The sequence below is a fragment of the Mesoplodon densirostris genome, chromosome 16, assembly GCF_025265405.1.
Source record: "Mesoplodon densirostris isolate mMesDen1 chromosome 16, mMesDen1 primary haplotype, whole genome shotgun sequence".
In the NCBI taxonomy this organism is placed as follows: domain Eukaryota; kingdom Metazoa; phylum Chordata; class Mammalia; order Artiodactyla; family Ziphiidae; genus Mesoplodon; species Mesoplodon densirostris.
In genome coordinates, this window is record NC_082676.1 from 34147257 (window position 1) to 34165805 (window position 18549).

The 18549-nt window shown below is 51.8% G+C and overlaps 1 protein-coding gene across 3 annotated transcripts; it reads right to left on the reverse strand.

Moving 5' to 3' along the window:
- Positions 1-451: 451 nt before the first annotated feature.
- TMEM130 (transmembrane protein 130) lies at positions 452-16011 on the reverse strand. Of its 3 annotated transcripts, none has more exons than XM_060078746.1 (8): positions 15927-16011; positions 9807-10112; positions 8333-8492; positions 5379-5545; positions 4553-4637; positions 3163-3365; positions 1079-1191; positions 452-604 (listed from the first exon to the last, which is right to left on the reverse strand). In XM_060078746.1, the coding sequence occupies exons 1-8, from the start codon at positions 16009-16011 to the stop codon at positions 452-454; spliced, it is 1272 nt and encodes a 423-aa protein (XP_059934729.1). The 3 variants fall into 3 exon arrangements, with proteins under 3 accessions (XP_059934729.1, XP_059934728.1, XP_059934730.1); XM_060078745.1 differs by having other exon boundaries at positions 452-640; XM_060078747.1 differs by lacking the exon at positions 9807-10112.
- Positions 16012-18549: the final 2538 nt, after the last annotated feature.

Consider the following 18549-nt stretch of genomic DNA (forward strand, 5'->3'; position numbering starts at 1 on the left):
GTGATGCAGCCTTAAATTATCCATTTGTGACCTTCCTTCCAGCTCTCTGACCTGGGCAGGGCTGCCTGGGGGAGGGAACTGTGAACCCAAGATAGACAGCAAATGTGCCAATAGGGGAGGAATGGACGAGGAGTAGCCAGGCACACTTAGGAGAGAACAAGGACCACGTCTGGTGTTGCAGTCCCACTTGGGGCCTCTTCAAAGCCAAGGAGTGGGACTGACTGAGAGGGGCTTACAACTGTACAGGTGGATGGATGGATGGCTAGGGGGTGTGATGGAGGGGGCTTGTGGAGGCAGCTGGACTGTAAAAATGGATGGCCGTCCAGGGTGGACAGCCCTGCACACATGAACCCCTCCTGCTGGGCAGCGTGCACCACCCTGCCCCGCCCTGCCCAAAACTCCCAGTCAGCAGTCAGTTAACGCTGAAACTGGGTCGGGGCGGGGGCGGCGCTCACACTGTGTAAGTTTTGACAGACTTGTAGAGGGGCGGCAGCAGCCCGTGGTTCTCGCGGACAACTTCCAGGTACTCGGATGGCGTCTCCAGCAAGAAGGGCCCACAGCACATCTGGCAGCAGCACCTGACCCCAGTGGGCGGCTCCGGGTTCTTGTCAGACATGGGGGAAAAGTCAAAATCAGCCACCTATGGTGAACAAAACCCCACTGGTCAATCACCCGCCCACCCACTGGGAGTCCCATTAGGTGGCCTTATGAGCTCAGCTGCCTGCTGGCAGCGTGCACAGAAACACCTTTCTGGAGCCACGCAGCGCTTCCCTGTGCCTTTGGCTTTTCTGCTCTCTGGGTCTTTCCTGCTTTCGGTTGCCCTCTCCCTTACCAGCTCATGGGCACGGCCGCCAAGCAAAGGGCGAGCATAGAAGGAGGTAAGTCACATTGGCAAGCAGCTAAATCAACAATCGGGCCCCATCTATGGATGCCTCTTGGGCACATTACCCCCAGCCTCAGGGCCTTGCTCTGACATCCAGACCACCTCCAGGCTCCTTGGTCTAGCCCCCCTGCCCTCTCCACATATCCTCTCCTGTCAGGGCCCAGGAGTCCAGCCCCCACCCCACCAAGCACCCACCTCCACCATGTCCTTCTGATGAGCGGCATTCCGCAGGGTCATGTACATGATGAAAGCCAGCATCATGGTGATAAGTGTGGCACACGGGAAAGCAAAGACAGCAGGCTGGATGCCTGGGAGTGAGACAGGGTAAAGTCACGAGCCTGGGTAGTTGGTGCTGAATACTAGCCTTCAGGAGGAGATGACACAGGGGAGAGAACAAAGCCCACCAGAGCTTTTTTCCTCCTTGTGTTCATGCATCCCAACTAGGCAACCCCAATAGGCAAATCCAGGATTTCACAAAAACCAAGCTGGGGTATGTGAGGGTTTTAAAGTTTTACTTGATAGTGACTTTCAAGGGGTGCAACTAAATTTCCCACCAGAGTGTGGGCTGGACTTATAGTGACCTGCTCCCAAGGAGCAGCATAAGACAGAGTGATGATGTACAACTTCTGAGCCTATGCCATGAAAGACCTAGCAGTTTCCTCCTTGGTCTCTCTTGGGTGATTTGCACTGGGGAAGGGAAGCCAAGTTGTGAGGACACCCAAACAGCCCTGAGACCTCTGGCAGCTCTGGGCTCACTCCCTTATCCTGTTACCAAGAAGCAGCATGGCAGAGCAGGAAGAGCCCAGGGGGTCTTGGGTTCGAATCCTGATTCTGACCAGTGACCTGATGGCAACACTGACCCACAAGGCTGCCACGGGAATGCAACCAGGTGAGGCAGGTGCAAGGCAGGCGATCAGCAAGTGTGGGTTCCTTCTCACTCCTCCCCCACCCTCCTCCTGGTAGAGCCACCACCATACGCCATGAGGACCTGTCTCCCAAGAAAAGGCGGCACTGATTACCTGTAGTGCTGCCTTTCTCTGCAGAATTCAGAGGGATCCCAGACACTCAGTGACCAGGAGATGTTGGGGGAGGTGGGGCCCAAGGCCGCCAATGATGCCAACAGGTCACAGAGTCTGCCTGGCCCACATCATCAGCCGGGGCCAGGAGCGGAGAGTGGCGTCTGCTCAGGGTCTCAGAGGGACTGGAAAGACTGGAGGGGGCAGTGACAGCATCTGGTGCTCTTACAGGGCCAAACTTGGGGATGAGTGCAGCTGGCAGCGTGTCCCCTTTTGTTCTGTATGGCATGGAACCTGGCTGGGCATCTGAAAGACCATCCCTAGGGTTCTGGGATCCTACTTTCTCCTCTACATAAGAAAGTTCTTTTCTGGGGTCACAGAAGAGGCACCCCCTGCCCCCGGAAATGAAGGGTAGGACCTGATGCTGTCATCAGCCAATCCTATGGCTGTAAGCTGGTGGCAGGACCTCATGATGTGTTTGGGAAAGGGTATTCCAGGGGCGATGGTTGGGCACGCTTATGAATGAGAGAGACTGTACTGCACACTTTCTGAGCTGCTCACCCTCCCTGGGAGACTCACAACAGCCCTGTGAGTCCAGCACAGTCACCGTCGGAGATGCTTGTTTTAGTGGCAGCAACAGCGCCGAGACAGAGGTGATGGGGTGGCGGTGATAGCAGTGAAGGAGGGAGGGTTCGTGTTGGGGACAAGTGGGGCAGTGGTTAACGTATGGAGGGACACTGACCCCTGTCAGTGGTGGTGGCAACAAGAGAGCTGAAGTTGGGATGATGCTGGGGTAGCACGGTATGGATGGTGTTGGTCCAAATGGTTGGTGCGGGGGCTGGTGGCAGGGGTGTTAACAGCAGTGCTGATGGTGGTAAGGGTGGTTGCAGTGGCAGCGCCGTCTCTGGCTATTGGAGATGCTAGAAGAACTGTCTGTAGCATGTGGTGAGGGTGGCAGTGGTGCTGGGCAAGTGAGCTGGCAGTAGCTGAGCTCTGTCGTTGCTGCTAGTGGTGCTGGTGTGGAGGGTGGTGGTGGCACTGAGGGGTTCTGGTAGTGGGGGCTAGAGCAGTTGTTTCTAGTGCTGTGGGTGGTCAGTCGGTGGTGTTGGTTGGGGACCGTAGGGTTATTGATGATGCTAGTGTTGTTGGGACTGGTTGTTGATGGCTGTCGGTGGAGCCGGCTGGTGGCAGCACACTGGCGGTGGTGGCAGGGTTGACTGGTTTTTGCTGCCTTTGTAGGAGCAGAGGCGAAGCGTCACTTACTAGATGGCCACACCTGGATCTTGTGGTACTGATGCGTCTTGCTGATAATGTTCTCGGCCTGGATGCTGAAGCAGTAGTCCCCAGGATCCCTGAAGATGTGGGTCAGGTTGTAAGCCGTGCTGCCCACTGACACAGGGTGGCATTCCCCTTCCCCCAGCGGGAGGCACTCGGGCTTAAGACGCCAGCACACATTCAGAGGAGGGCTGCAGGGAAATGGGGGCATTTTTTTAGCAATGGCTCAGCAAGGAGTGTGAGCATAGACTAAGTCCAAGAAAGCCCAGGCAGTCATGAACTTCAGTGTCCTTTCCAGGACAGAACACCCAGCTTCCCTGGCCTCCAGGGAACACAACGGTACATAAGAGATGGCTCGGGACTCTGAGGGGGTCAGTGAGGCAAACAGGGACGTGCACAGACTGCTGAAGGAGGCAGAATGAGTGCCCCAGTGACGCACTTGGCGCGCTGTGGAAGCACAGGGGACGGAGGAGCGTGTTCTTAATGAGGAAGTCAGGGAAGGCTTCCTGGAGGAGGTGGCATTTGAGTAGGCCCTACAAGGATAAGTCAGCTTTTGACAGGTTTGAAGGGGTGAGGGCATTCCAAACTATCCACCTGCCACAGCACAGGCTCAGAATCTAGAAAATGCAGGTCCATATAAAGAATTCCAAGTGAGCATTCCTATCTCACATGACCTAGACCAGAATAAACAAGCACAAGTAGTTTCCCCCTCTGCTCTCTAAGTACTGAGCTCTTATCTCCAAAACCCGCTGAAAGCTTCAGGAGCCACCTCCAGCCCCTTGGCTTGTCTTCCTCCTTCCTTGGCTAATTTGCCCCCTCCCGGTCTAGCCTTATTTCCCCCTGACGTGTCCCCTTGGGTGATTGGGTGAGGTTGGTCTTCCCCACTAGAGTCATTGGAGGGCTGGGCCCTGGCCACTATTTTTCTGCAGCCCCGTCCATCCCAGTGGCCCCAGAGAGGGGCTCCCTTGTGGGGAGAACACACCCAGCATCTCCTCATCTCATCACTTACTACAATCTCAGCCTGATGGTGTTCTTGGCAGGAGCTGAGCCAGGTCCTACCCAAGATGGCCTGCTTTCCAGGGGGCTGGAAAGCAGGCCCAAGTCACATACGGAAGTCTTTTCACAGGAGTGGTCCCTCACCTGCCTTTGCCTTGATGCCCATGTTGCAGATAGCCCCAAAAGGCCAGTGCTCCCTCCCCTGGACCCTGAGAATGGAGCCATGCCCGTGACTCTCCCATGGCACAGTCAAGGGTGGCATCATCCCTCCGTGAGCTCCTTAACTTGGGGCCCCTCGGCGATGGAGCAAGATCAGGAGCCTCTGAGGGGAAGTGCGGGCAGGACCACAGGTCATGCGCAGTGTGCTCTGGGCTTCACTCACCTCCCCAGGAAGTTCAAGGTCACTATCATCTTTTGGAAGGTCTGAATTAGGGTAGGCCCCAAGACCTGGATGCCTCGAAGGGTTTCTGAAAGGCAGAGAAGACCTCATTATATCTGGTGGCTGACGACAGCTGTATCAGGGCTCGTGGAGTCCCGAGGCTGTGTGACCACCACCCTGTCCTCCTCTTGGCCCTCCCCAAGGGCAGGTCACAGGTCACATCCAGGGCATACCCGGGTCCCGCCTCCCTGTCAGCAGCGGGTGCTGGAGCCAGCTTAGAGTGAGGGAGCCGGAGGAAGCAAGCAGGGCCCTAGTGAGCAGGACCTGGGGCTGACTTAGGGTACCACCGCCTCCCTGCATCATCTGTGCCGTGTGCGGGGTGGGGGAAGCAGCACCCCATTAGCACGACCAAGAAATCTGCTGCAGCTGCCCCAAGCACCCCCTCTTGCCAAAGCCAGCTCTGGCTGTTCCCTCCCTGGGCAGCCGACTGAGGCTGTCCCAGCCCCGACAGGACGGTCCTTGATGGGAGGCAGATGTAGCCGGGAACGAGGAGTGATGGGGATGCACCAAATCACAGCAGTGTCTGGGCTCTGCCACCTGGTGGCCACCTGGCCTCCTCCATGGCCTGCAGTGCCCTCTTGGAAGCGGGGAATGACAGACCCGCTCAGAGGGCTGCCAGGGGAACAGAAGAGAGGCTTTGCATCCAAGCTCAGCCCAGTGCCCAGTTGGGGCCACTCTGATCTGCAAGTGACCCAGCCCTGGAAGGAGTGGTACCCAGGGCTCCCTGATGGGCCAAATGCTCAACCCACACCAACCCCCAGAGACTCACCCTGCAGCTTCAGCGAGGCGGAGAAGTCGCCCGTCTTCTGCAGAACGCCCTTCCCGACGTCCGGTGTTACCTGCTCCCACTCCGCCACGACCTTGACCTTCACAGTGAAGGATCCAACGATGGAATAGTTATAATAGACCGTAGCGTCTTTGGTCACCATCTGGGTGCTATAAGGTGACAGGGAGGAGATGACAGAAGTGACTCACGTGCCCTCTTAGAGTGGTTGTACAGTGACACATTCAGACCAACACCTTGCAAGCAAAAACGTCATCCCAGCATCAGTCCCCAGAGCCAGCCAGGGCATGAGGTCAGCTGTACCTGGTAGAGTGGCTGCTGGTTGTCTTTGTATTTGTAAGTTACAGGTAGGAGAACTCCTGGCAACAGGTGCCTGTCACCTGCCAGGAAGTGCTCTGCACCCCGAGCCAGGAAACTGGGAAAGGCTGTGTGTTAGACAAGGACAATCTGGGGAGGGGAGAAGTATGAACTTTGGAGTTAAGACACACCTGGCTTTAAATATCAGCTCGAGATTTCCTATCTACGTAACTCTAAGCCTTACTTTTCTCATCTGAAAAACAGGAAGAGTCATACCTCCACCAGGTTACGTTATAACATATTAAGTGTGTAACATCATGCTTTTTCCCTACAATTACCTGAATCACTTCAAAAGGAATTCTAGTAACAATAAAATATTTTTGTTGATTTGTTGATGCTCTTTATATTTGAAGTTTATCAAACCTTTACCTATTACATATCTTCCAAATATTTTCTCCCAGTTTAACCTTTATCCTTTGGTTTGATTTACGTCTTTCATTTCAAATTTTAAATCTGATGATGCCAAATTTAGCATTTTTTCCATTCTAGTTTCTGCCTTTTATTTCCAGAAATGCCTTCCCCACTGCCCAACTATCCAATCTCAGGGGATCATCTACATTCCAATCTAGTCCTGGTTCATTATGTTTACTATTTTAAATCTATCTGGAATAGCTTTTGTTAGGGATTAGATTATTTTTCTCCCAAACAGTTAACCAGCTACCCTATATCATTTATCAAACTATCTATCCTTATGCACTGGCTGGAAATAACATTGTTATCATACACTACATGTGTATATAAACTTAGGGTTTTTTTCCTGCTTTTTTCTATTCTGTTCCATTGAGCTGCCTTTTCTTGCTGAAAATTATTTGTAGCTTTCTAAATATGTTTATGTATGTATTTCTAGCCCCTTTCCCCATCACCATTCATCATCATTCTGCTTTTCTGATCATTTCTCTTTCTTCTTACAATATTGAGAAATTCTCTCATCATGTTTCAAGTCTTTTTAAGGTTCTCAGTACAATCTGTGATTTTATTCACATAAATCCTACAATTTTAGGCTAAGTTTATTCTCTCCGTTTTTATAAATACTATGAAAGATTTTTTCGACTGCCATTATATGGAGAAGCTAAGAATCTTTGTTTTGTAACCAGCCACATTATTAAAATCTTTTTAGTTCTAAGATTTTTCAGTTGAGTCTTTTGTGTTTTTCAGGTAAACAGTACTGTCATCTGTGTACAATGACTTTTGTCTCCTCCTTTACATTTATATTTCATTTCTTTATCTTATTTTATTTCATTGCCTAGTCAAAAATATTCAATTGCAATAGAAATAGTGAATAGGGAATTCCCTGGTGGTCCAGTGGTTAGGACTCTGTGCTTTCACTGCCAAGGGCCCAGGTTCAACCCCTGATCGGGGAACTAAGATCCTGCAGGCTGCAGCACAGCCAAAGAAAGAAAAAAAGAGAAAGAAATAGTGAATATAACTTTCTTTAATGTGAAAATAAATGCCCCTAATAAATATGGAGGCTGTGCCCTGGTTTGAGACAAATATTCTTTATGTTATAAAACCACATATATACATATATATATAAACGTATATGTGTATTTGTATACGTGTATGTATATATGTATATACATTATGTGTATATGTGACGTATATGTATATATGTATGTGCACATATGTGTAAAACTGTGTATTTATACACAAAATTTAGATGAACTGTAAAATCTTTGTAATGTTCCAAAAATTATTCTTATTGGGATTTTTATTGGGTTTGTGTTAAACTTAAAGAATAACTGGGGGGAAACGGACATCTTTACGATATTAAGACTCACCATCCCGGATTTGGTGTACATACCCATTTACTCAAATCTTTTCTACTTCTGCGGGTGGGAGAGGGATGGATTGGGAGTTTGGGATGAGCAGATGGAAACTATTATATATAGAATGGATAAACAACAAGGTCCTACTATATAGCACAGGGAACTATATTCAATATCCTGTGATAAACCATAATGGAAAAGAATATGAAAAAGAATATATATATGTATATATGTACATAGCTGAATCACTTTGCTGTACAGCAGAAATTAACACAACATTGTAAATTAACTATACTTCAATGAAACAAATTTAAAAAAAAAATCTTTGCGACTTCTCAGTAGCTCTGTAGCTTTCTTCATGCAGGATCTTGCCCATTTCCAGATATGCCTGACTGGCCCCCACTTCCCGACCTGCCTCCCGCAATTGGCTTGTCTGGAGAGGAAGGTGTAAGGAGAATGAAGCTGGAACACCTGAGTTCTACCATGTGAGTATAACAGCGTATGTCATTGGCTGGCCAGGTCCCTCCAGAGTCAAACAGAGAAAAATCCTACCTACGTTGACCAGCCTTAAAGGGCTGTTTTGGGCACCAATGACCCCTCCACTAGGTTGCAGGCACCTTGAAGGCAGGTCCCATGACTGGCTCACACTGGTCCCCGTGGACCCCGAGCTGGGCACAGAGCAGGTGTACAAGGCATGTTTGGGGTGAGAGAGAGTGAGCAGGTGAAGACGGGAGAGTACAGAGCACTCCGCCTGGGACGGCAGGGCCACCAGCCATGAGCCAAGACTTTGGGGCATCAAGGGGGGTAAGGACATACCCGTCTCCGAAGTCCCAGCTGTAGAGAAACGAGGCGATCTTGAAGAAGTTGCTGGGGTCGTGGAGGAGGAAGGAAACTTTAAGGACTGTCTTGGTGAGGTAGGAGCTGGGCCAGGGCAGGGAGGTGTTCTGGGTGACAACGAGGTTCCCCACGAGGAACTCTGGGACAGAGACCACGGGAGGGTGAGTCCACTGAAGTGGAGGAGGGCAGAGCCACGTGCCAGTTGGCAGGGCAGCCTCTCCCCCACCCGACCTCCTGGCTGTCACAGCCAGGTGGTGGCAAGAGGGGACCCTGCAGGTCACCGAACACAGAGGCATATGCCCCCTCCGTGGACACCGGTGAAGACTCACTTCACGTGTTACAAGCATAGCTCTGCTCCTGCACCCCTTTCACCAGGACCCTGAACTTTCTGGCACAAAAGATGCCCAGGACCAGAAGGAAACGCACAGGCTTTGAAAGCAACTCTTGGGAAATATTTCAAAGTATTAGATGAGCCTAGAAAAAATGAGCAGTTCTACTGACCGCAGGTCCACACCCCATGTGCTGGGCTGGGTGAGGAACACCATTCCGTGCTGCCTCCTCTAAAAAAAAAAAAATTAAAAGCTGATTTTTTAAGCAGAAAGTGAGGTGTGCTCAATAAAGCTCATTTGGAATTTGCTGAAAAGTGGAATGAAAAGAAAAGAAACTGCCTATCACGCAAACACAAGCATTGTTGATGTTTTGAAGAATTGCAAAGTATACGTGTGTACATATTTAAGGTATACACATATTAAACACAGTTGATCAAATTGGTTATAGAATTTTGTTTTGATTTTTTAAATTTTACAACCATGAGTACTCCCCCAGGCTACAACAAACTCTTTGTAGAGGTCATTATTATTCATTATACAAATTATATCAGTATACTTAACCAGTCCCCTTATGGTTGCATACTTAGCTCGTTTCTATTTTCTTCTGTTATTATAAAAACTGTGATGAACATCTTCGTGCATAAACCATTACCCAAATGGAGGTTTATTTCCTGAAGATAAGTTCTTTAATAGACTGTAAACTCCAAGAAAGCAGGGATTTCTTGGAAAGAAAGAGAAGGGAGGGGAGGGAGGGAGGGAGGAAGGAAGGGAGGAGGAGGGGGAGAGAGAGAAAGAGAGAAAGAAAGAAGGAGAGAGGGAGAGAGAGGGAGAGAGAATGAGAAAGAAGAGGCCAAAGACTAAAATAATTTTTAACCATTGATACATATGTATTAGCTGCTCTCCAAAGGGTTGTATTAATTTACACCCGAGTAGCAATATGTACTTTAAGTGTCCATTTCAGCACAACCCTGCCAGCAGTGCATATTACCATTTTCTGATCCTTTGTTAACTGACAGCAGCGAAGGAACCACGGGTCTAATCTGCATTTATGTGGCTACCAGCCAGGCTGGATGTTTTCTCTGCACCAAGAGTCTGAAGACAAATCAAGTAGGAAAGGTCCTCACCTGTAATGGGGAGGACGAGGAGGCTCCTGGCCACAGGCTGGCACATTCCGCAGTCAGCGGCGGTGACCCAGACGGAGACCGGGAAGTCCCCGGGCACGTTCCCCACGATGCGGATGGTGGAGCTGAAAGCCTCATCTGTCTTCCCCGTGAGCAGCAATGGGGTGTGAATCCAGCGGAAGCGGTAAAGGCGGGTGCTGGCGGGCAGGACCAGGCTGCCATTGTCATCGGCCACCAGGCTGGCCGTGATGGTCACCTCTGCCCCCGTGGTGGCAGGGCCATCGGAGGTGAGGTGAAGTTCATACACGCCTAGGAACCCAGAAACAAAGGCCACGTTTCACGAAGGGGCGTGGCCAGGAAACCCACCGCCACCCTCTGGGCCGGCTTCTGTGAGTCTCTTTTACTGGTGGAGAAATTGGGGCCCAGGCAGGTCAAGTGACCCGCCCAAGGCTCATACGATTAGTTCATTGCCCAGCTGGGATTCAAACCCAGGCCCAACTGACTCCAAATCCCACGTCCTTTCCCGTGTCTCCAGTTTGTTTTATTTTTTCATGCCAGCCAAGCAGGGCCTTACAGAGCACGTGTATGCTGACCTGGCCCGGCTTCTTAGCTGTGAAAATGACGGCCAGTGCACGTCACAGGAGGAGCCACCGCAGCTGATGCCAAGAAATGCCCCCCATCGCCCACTCTTTTGGACTAATCTTTACATGTGAAACAAAATTCCAGCTGGAAACACAAAGCTGAGTCTAGACCCTATTAAGGCCTAATACCTTGATGGTGGTAGGCCAGCCTTGGGAGGAAGGGCCACTGTGATCCAAGCCAAGCTCCCTTCTCTTTGGTCTCAGTTTGTAAATCTGTAAAGTGAGAGCTTCTAGATCTGAGCTGTCCAATATGGTAGCCACTAGCCACGTGTGGCTCCTTAAGCGTCAATTAAAGTGAAACAAACTTAAAACCCACTTTCTTGGTTGCACTGGCGCATTTCTAGGGCCAGCCACGTGTAGCCAAGGGTCACCATAGTGGACACTGTGGATGCAGATCTTGATTATCACAGAAAGTTCCACTGGACTACACTGCTCTAGGGAACCTCCAGGATTCCTGCGGGGGCCAACGCTGGAGCTTTGTGATTCCAGCTGGGTCAACTCCTTGGGGAACCTGAACTGAAATACTGGGGATGCAGCTCTTACAGGGAACCCAGGAATTAGTTTTCTAGGTTGCAAAGCGGAGAATAGGGCCTGGAGCACATGGAATGGAGACCAAGTAAGAGGCCTTTTAAATAACACTCCCCATCTGACCAACACATTGAAGATAAGACTAATCGTAATCTGAAAATAGAGAAAGCTATAAAATTAAAAAAAATTTTTTTAATAATTAGTAACAACCACTTACTATATTGGGTCATTTCCTACTATTCTTTTAAATGATGCTTACTCTGAGATTATATATTCCATTGCTGTTGCTGTTTTTTCAATTCTGTATCATAGGCATTTTCCTAAGTCATTATTCTTCACCTGCTTTAGATAGCTGCAGATTTTATCATACTCACAAGGTAAGATTTGAAAAATCAGATTTGTTTCCATCGTAAAAGTAATACATATGCATAAAGAATATTAGAAGTGTCCTATTACCCTACCCCCCAAAGACAACAGCTGCTATCATATTGCTGTCCTCCAGCTCTTTTTCATGCACGGAAGTTTTAAATTTAGTCAGAATCAGCCTCTGCGCACAATTTTGAATTACTTTATTTCTACCTGACAACACATCAAAAGGATGTCTGCAGTGGCACTAATGTGAACTTCAGTATTTGCATGATAATCCCTCAAGCAGGTATATCTTTTTTTTTTTTTTTTTTTTTTGCGGTACTCGGGCCTCTCACTGTTGTGGCCTCTCCCGTTCCAGAGCACAGGCTCCGGACGCGCAGGCTCAGCAGCCATGGCTCACGGGCCCAGCCGCTCCGCGGCATGTGGGATCTTCCCGGACCGGGGAACGAACCCGTGTCCCCTGCATTGGCAGGCAGATTCTTTTTTTTTTTTTTTTTTTGTGGTACGTGGGCCTCTCACTGTTGTGGCCTCTCCTGTTGCAGAGCACAGGCTCCAGACGCGCAGGCTCAGTGGCCATGGCTCACGGACCCAGCCGCTCCGTGGCATGTGGGATCTTCCCAGACCGGGGCACGAACCCGTGTCCCCTGCATCGGCAGGCAGACTCTCAACCACTGCACCACCAGGGAAGCCCAAGCAGGTATATCTTAATTCCCAGAACCCTTCACTCTTGTCAATAGCACTACTGCATGTCTTAGTAACTATTTTCCTGTGATTTGTAATTTTCTTTTTCAGGTGAGACTTCTGGAGGGCCTGAGGTTAGAGAATGTCTAACAGTGCACACCTGGGCAGAAGAGGTGATGCAGAAGGAAGGGAGAAGGGCCCACAAGCCCCCCTCTGCTCATTTTACTCCCTCCCACCCCCACTTCCCGGCAACATACACCCCCTCCCTTGGCTTCCAGTACCTCCTAAATGCTGATGGAACCCAGTAACACAGACTTCATTTCTAATGAGCAATAATACAATGGCTACTAACCACATGCAATTAAATTTAAATTAATCGAAGTTAGTCATTTCAATGTATAATACTAAAATTCCAGCCCCTCCATTGCACTGAGCCACATTTCAAGTGCTATCTCCCGGATAGCTATCTCCCGGATAGCACAGATATAGATCATTTCCTTCATCATCTAAAATTCTGTTGGCCAGTGGTGCTCTAGACCCCCTGGATTTCGCCCCTCCCAAACCTACCATTCTCTTCACCTATCATTCTCTGTCGGGTCAGAGGACCAGCTGTCCCAAGAATCAATCCCCAGGCCTCTGCCACTCTAATTCTCCCTCTCCATTACTACCAGCATTGCTTAAGGTAGCATTCAGTCCCATCCGGATGGATTACCGATACATCCTGAACGTGACTCTTGGCCTCCAGTCCTGCCTTACTTTCAGCCACCCCGACAAGCAGCTTCCTGCACAGTTAGTCTGATCATGGGCCAGCCTCGGGGTGGAGGGAGACCACATTCACATCTTAGCACATCCATGCTGTAGCTTTAACCCTTTAACACCTGCAGTTCCCCCCACCCCATGCTCTGTCCTTCCTAGCCTCAGGGCCTTTGCACACACTGTCCTCACTGCTCTTCTTCACCTATCTGTCTGTGGATATAACCTCTTCCAGGAAGCCCTCCCTGACACACACACCCCACCCCGCCTCCTCGGCACTCTCCCAACAGCCTGAGCACACAGTTGTCACAACCCTGGGTTGGGATAAAGGTTTCCTCATCTCCCCCACTGCACTGCAAGCTCCTTGAGGGCAGGGCAGGGGTCATCCCCATCTCCCCCAAGCCTAGCCAGGTGCTTGGCACATAGTAGGGGTTCAACACTGTGCTGTGGAGAGGCACCTGGAGAGAAGGGTGTGGCAGAGGGACCAGGCCACATGGCACTGCCCCAGGAAACTCTTCACCCAAGTGCTATGGACTGAGTCCCAACCCACAGCTGCTGGGGGGACCCAGAAGTACAGGATGTGTTCCCTGCTCTTAGGGGGCTCATGAGAGACCTGCTGGACTCAGCAAAACTGGGAGGTGAGCGAGTGTGTCGTCAACTGTACCCCATTTGCCTTACGGCGATGTTGCCCGCCCCCACTGGGGACTCTGGCTCCAGCCTTTCCGCTCACCCACGTTACACGTTCCTTGTTCTGAAGCCCTTTCCTTGGGGCTATATTTTGGATTATAAAGTCATTTGGGCTAGCATTGCAAAAGGGACCTGCGGCACCTTAATCCCAAAGAGAGAATTCCAGACACAGAAGTTTCTCCAAGAAAACACAGTGTGTATTTTACACTGAAGGACCCAAGTCCCCAGAGGTCCCCAGGGACTAATGCTACTGCCGGGGACCACACAGCAATCTGCATTGCCCTAGGCTGAGTCCCTCTGGCTGGGAGGCAGCCTTTGGCTGGGCTGCTGCAGAAAGAGGTGCTTAGAGGAGAGGCCATCTCCTCCCTTCCCTCTCTTGCTCCTGCCCACACCCCCCAGGAGAGGAGCGTGGGCCACAGTGAGGCTGGCAGGTGGCAGGGACATTCAGCTGCATGCTAATGGCCATCCAGCGTCTGCAGCAAGACAGGCGCATGTCAGCACGACGCAGATCCGTTGCCAGGGGAACAGAATCAGGAGGGCAGCCAGCTCAGCCAGGAGGCGGGATGGGGTGGGGGTGGGGAGGGGCTGTGGCTACAGCCAACGTTGCAGCAGACACTGGCCCAGCTCCTGGGAGCGCCCCCCATTCCCGACCTGTCCACGCGCCAGAGGCTCCAAGGGCACTTTTCTCAGGCTTGTTTTTAAAAAGCAGGTATTTCACAGCCCCCGGGTGATGCTGCCCCTCGTCCTCAGGGCCTAGAAAGCGTCCAGAACATCCAGGCTGAAATGGACCGGGAAGGATTTGCCACCTGTGGCTGAAGGAACCAAGCCCAGGTTTGGTTACCTACCCATGCAAATCCACCTTTCCAAGTTTGGGAGCCCAGATGACATGGCCTTGGAGTACAGAGCAGCCCAGTCAGGGGCTTAGGGGCGTCACAGGTGCCCCAGTGACCACACAGGTGCCCCAGTGACCCAGAGCTGAAAGGGCCAAAGCAAAAAGTGAAGTGACAGCAGCCACAGAGTTTGACCCGTGGAAGAACGCCCACCAGCAGGCTCCCTGGGCTTCCACCTGGAGCATGCACATTCTCCATGACCACACAGCCTGTAGGGCCCCAGAACAGTCTAGAAAAGGGCTACATCAGCCTTTTCTCACTGCACATGTACACAGACAAAAACACTTCCCAAGGTACCTCTGAAGTCTGGACAACGCAACCTGGAATGAATGAACGGTCCAGGACACGGACTTCTGACTTCAACCCCTGGTGTAGGAAGCATGTCGTGCAGGCTGACCCAGACCCAGGAAGGGTGGAAAGGGCTTCTGAATCTTTTTCTCCTCTGAGTTTTCCCCAACCCCATTCCCAGCTATTTGGACTGTATCATGGGTGCAATAGGCCAGGCTGGGAACCACACATGACTTCCAAAGAACTAACCCTCCCCACCTTTTTTTTTTTTTTGGCAATTTAGGCCACGTTGATAATTTCTGGACACATGTAAACCTAATGGACAAGAGACCCCATTTCCAGGGGCAAGCAGGTGCTCCTGACCAAGCCAATTCCCACAAAATTCCCTTAATGCATCCTTAAGATGCAGGTTTTTTATTTTACCTTGTGGCTTTTATTTCACAAGTTTGCGTTAGATCTCTTCTTCTGTCTACCATTCTTTTAAGGTGGGGGGGGTAATGAAAATATTGGATAATATTTAACACCCACCCAATAGCTGCCCACGTCCCAACTGTCCCCTTAAAACTCTCCACCCTGGGTCCTTTTTTGTCGCCAAAATGGGGCAGAAAAGTGGGTGTTGGCCTTCGGGCGGTGAGGAGGTGGGGATGTTAGAAGCACGACCCGGGAGACACCGGGTAGGACCCAGCGGAACCAGCTCCGGGTCCATTTTGGAAATCATTCCCAGAGAGGAAATGGCAGACCGGCCTCCTGGGCGCTAAAATCGCATACTCCCCGAAGTCAACACAAGCAGGGTAGAAAGCCTCTCTGGATAAGGCCACATTTTAAGGCAAAAACGCTGCTCCGCGGGCAACCTGGCCGCGCTCCCTGGGGGCTGTAGCGAGACGACGACCCCGAGCATTCCCAGGCTCCCCTCAGCGTCCTCCCCCACCTCTGGCGGCTGCGAGGTTTCCAAACATCGGGATGGATGCGCCAGCCACCGCGCGGTCCCTAGGGCAAGGCCGATCTGGAGGTGGCAGCAGAAACGAGGGCTCGGGGAGCCCCCTCAAGTACCGGTGACTTCAGGGGAGAGGGGAGAAGGGACAGAGGAGAGGGCTGCGCGGCGCCCGGCAGGCCGTGCTCCCCTCCGCAGCTGGCGGCCTCCGGGGAGGAGGGAGGTGCGCGCAGGGCGCACGGCGCCACCTCCGCAGCCCCGGCTCCCGGCGAGGCCGCCCGCCCGGGACCGCCCCGAGGCCCCAGGCGAGCTGCGGCTCGGGGAGGGCGAGCGGCCGGCTCGCACAGCGCCTTACCTGCAGCCACCCTAGCCGGGGCCAAGGGTAGGAGGCAGGCCAGCCAGAGGATGCGGCCGAGGTGCGGCCAGAGGGCCGGGGCCATGGTGGCGCTGGGAGCGGCTGGAGCGTGGAGGGCACGCGGCTCGATTCAGCTGCGGCGGCTGCAGTTCGTAGGTCGCGCGGCACGGGCTGTGCGGGGAGGTGCGGGCGCGGCGCCGGCTCGTCCTCGCCTCGGATCGCTGTGTCTCTGCGCGCCGCCGCCGGCCACAGCCCGTCGCGCCGACCCCGACCCACGTCAGCCGCGCCGCGCCCCCTCCCCGCACCCTCCCTCACTCCGCCGCACGCCGCCTCTCCCCACGATCCTCCACTCTCCCCACGATCCTCCCCTCTCCTCCCCGGTCTCCGCTTCTCCAATCTGCTCCCCCTCCCTCCCTCCCCTCGCCGCGCCCCTCCTCTCCCCTCGACCCCTCCCTTCCCCTCCCCTCCCCGGTCCCGGTTCGTCCAGTCTGAGCCCCCTCCCCGCCCTGCGTCTGTGCCCGCGTCCGCCGGCTCTGATTCAGCGTCCCTAGAGGAGCGCGCGCCGCTGTGAAGCCCAGAGCAGGCCCCTTTGGGCTCTTTCTCCAGGTGGCTTCTCCCCTCATGACGCGCACGGCTTGGAGATGCGTCTCTTCATTCAAGAAAAGTGTAGCACCTACTGTGTGCAAGGCGCTGGGCAGTGGGCCTAGGAAAGTCTTGTGTCCCTCCAGAGAGAAGGGCTTGGGTGCAGGTGCCCAGGTGCAGGCGCTGGGACTGATGCCATTCCTCAGTTTACCCTCTCTGCACCTGCTGTAAAATGGGGCTTGTGCTCATACCTGGGCCCACACCGACAACGCTGTCACTGAGGGCCTTGGGACACTCAGACAACCAAGATAAGGAGTGACCAGGCTGCTCCTTGGACACTCCCTGGCCTAAGCAGGCACTTCCATCTGCCATAACGGAACAGAGCATGTCTTTTCTCCTAGAAGGTGGCCAGCCTGGCTGACCTTAAAGACTGGACACCGGCAGCCTGGATCCTGGTCCCAGCTCTGCCTCTACTTTATCCTTGGCAAGGGAGCCCACCCAGAGGGGGTGTTGAATGGCTCGTCTCACCTGGCCGGCACTGATGGGACCCAATTGCAGGACGGGCTGCATGGGAGTGAAGGAACTTCTGGGATAGCTGTGGGGTCCCCTGAGAACGGGCCCCACTGGCCCCATTGCCATCTCACTGTGATGGAGGGGGGAACAGATTTGAGTGAGTCCCCTTAGGAAAGTTAAAAGTGCTAGCCACTCCCTGGTGGCATCAGTCACCATTGTGGGGACAAATACCAGGCCTAGGAACCAGGAGACTTTGGATTCTGAGAGTTATGTGACCTTGAGAAAGTCACATAACTCTCCTGATGCCTCAGTTCACTTTTCTTTAAAATAATAATAATGCCCCATGAAACTGTGGTAAGGATAAAATGACTTGACACATAGAACAGTGCTTGGACATAGTAAGTACTCAATCAGTGTTGGCTGTCATCGTTAGAATTGCTTAAGGACTTGGGAGAGTTTCACTTGTCCATCAGGAATTGAGAAGAAAATTGTGCTTGAGAAGAAAATAGTATATTAAGATTATAAATTGAGTTTCAAATATTTGACTATTTCACATTATTCAAAGGTCTGGTTGTTAGTGGTTTTTGTAATGTACTAAATGCATAAATAGAATAATAACATTTATTACGTTTTTTTCATGTGTAACATTATTACATTGAATAACTATACCATAGCCATAGATGGTCACATCTATGTCACAGAAGCCACCTGCAAGGCCACCCTGAAGCTGATGTTGATGTGACCCTTCTTTGTCTAATTCCCCACAGGTATCACCTCCCCCAGAAACCTTTCTTCTTCTGGGCTCTCACAGCACCTGTCTTGATGTAAATTCTTGTCATTGAAAATCTTTCTAAAGCAGGTTAGTTGGTCTATTGGCCCTAGCAAAATGGTATAGTTGATTTCCCTTTGGTAACAGAAGGGCAGCAGCCCTAGTGTTAATATTCCTACCACAAATCCTCATTATCTTGCATTGGAAAGGTAACTGTGGGAAGTGGGAGCCACTGAGCTGATAACAATCACCCCCGATCAGCTCTGGAGAGGCTTTGGGGGTTAAATTCTATGGTAGCTTGAAGTAGGCAAAAGGGAGTTCAGGGTGATCTCTTTGTTGAATTTACCATGGCTCCAGGCCTAGATCTCAGCTTTACCAGATTTTCTGCTGGAATTTTTCGACCACAGGACACCCAGTCACCCTGTTGAAACCCACAAGAGACCTAGGGAGGATTTGTTAATTCATCACGGGGGAAAGGTTCTTCATAGGGGTGGAGCCCTTAGGGCCAGCCTCCAAGAAGCCCAACAGGTGAGGCAAAGGTAAGCAGGGACTCCAGCCCACCAGGGGACAGGGGAGGGAGGATGGCCTCTTGGTGGCTCTCAGAAGGTCAGACTGAAGCCTCGTGCCCTGAACCACTCCATGCAGAGACCACTTGTGCAGACTGCTCGTGCCCACCAGAGTGAATATTTTGAGGCTCCCTGTATTCTTTTTAGTGTTCCAGCTGTTTCTATCCTATGGGTTCATACAGTATTCTTCCAA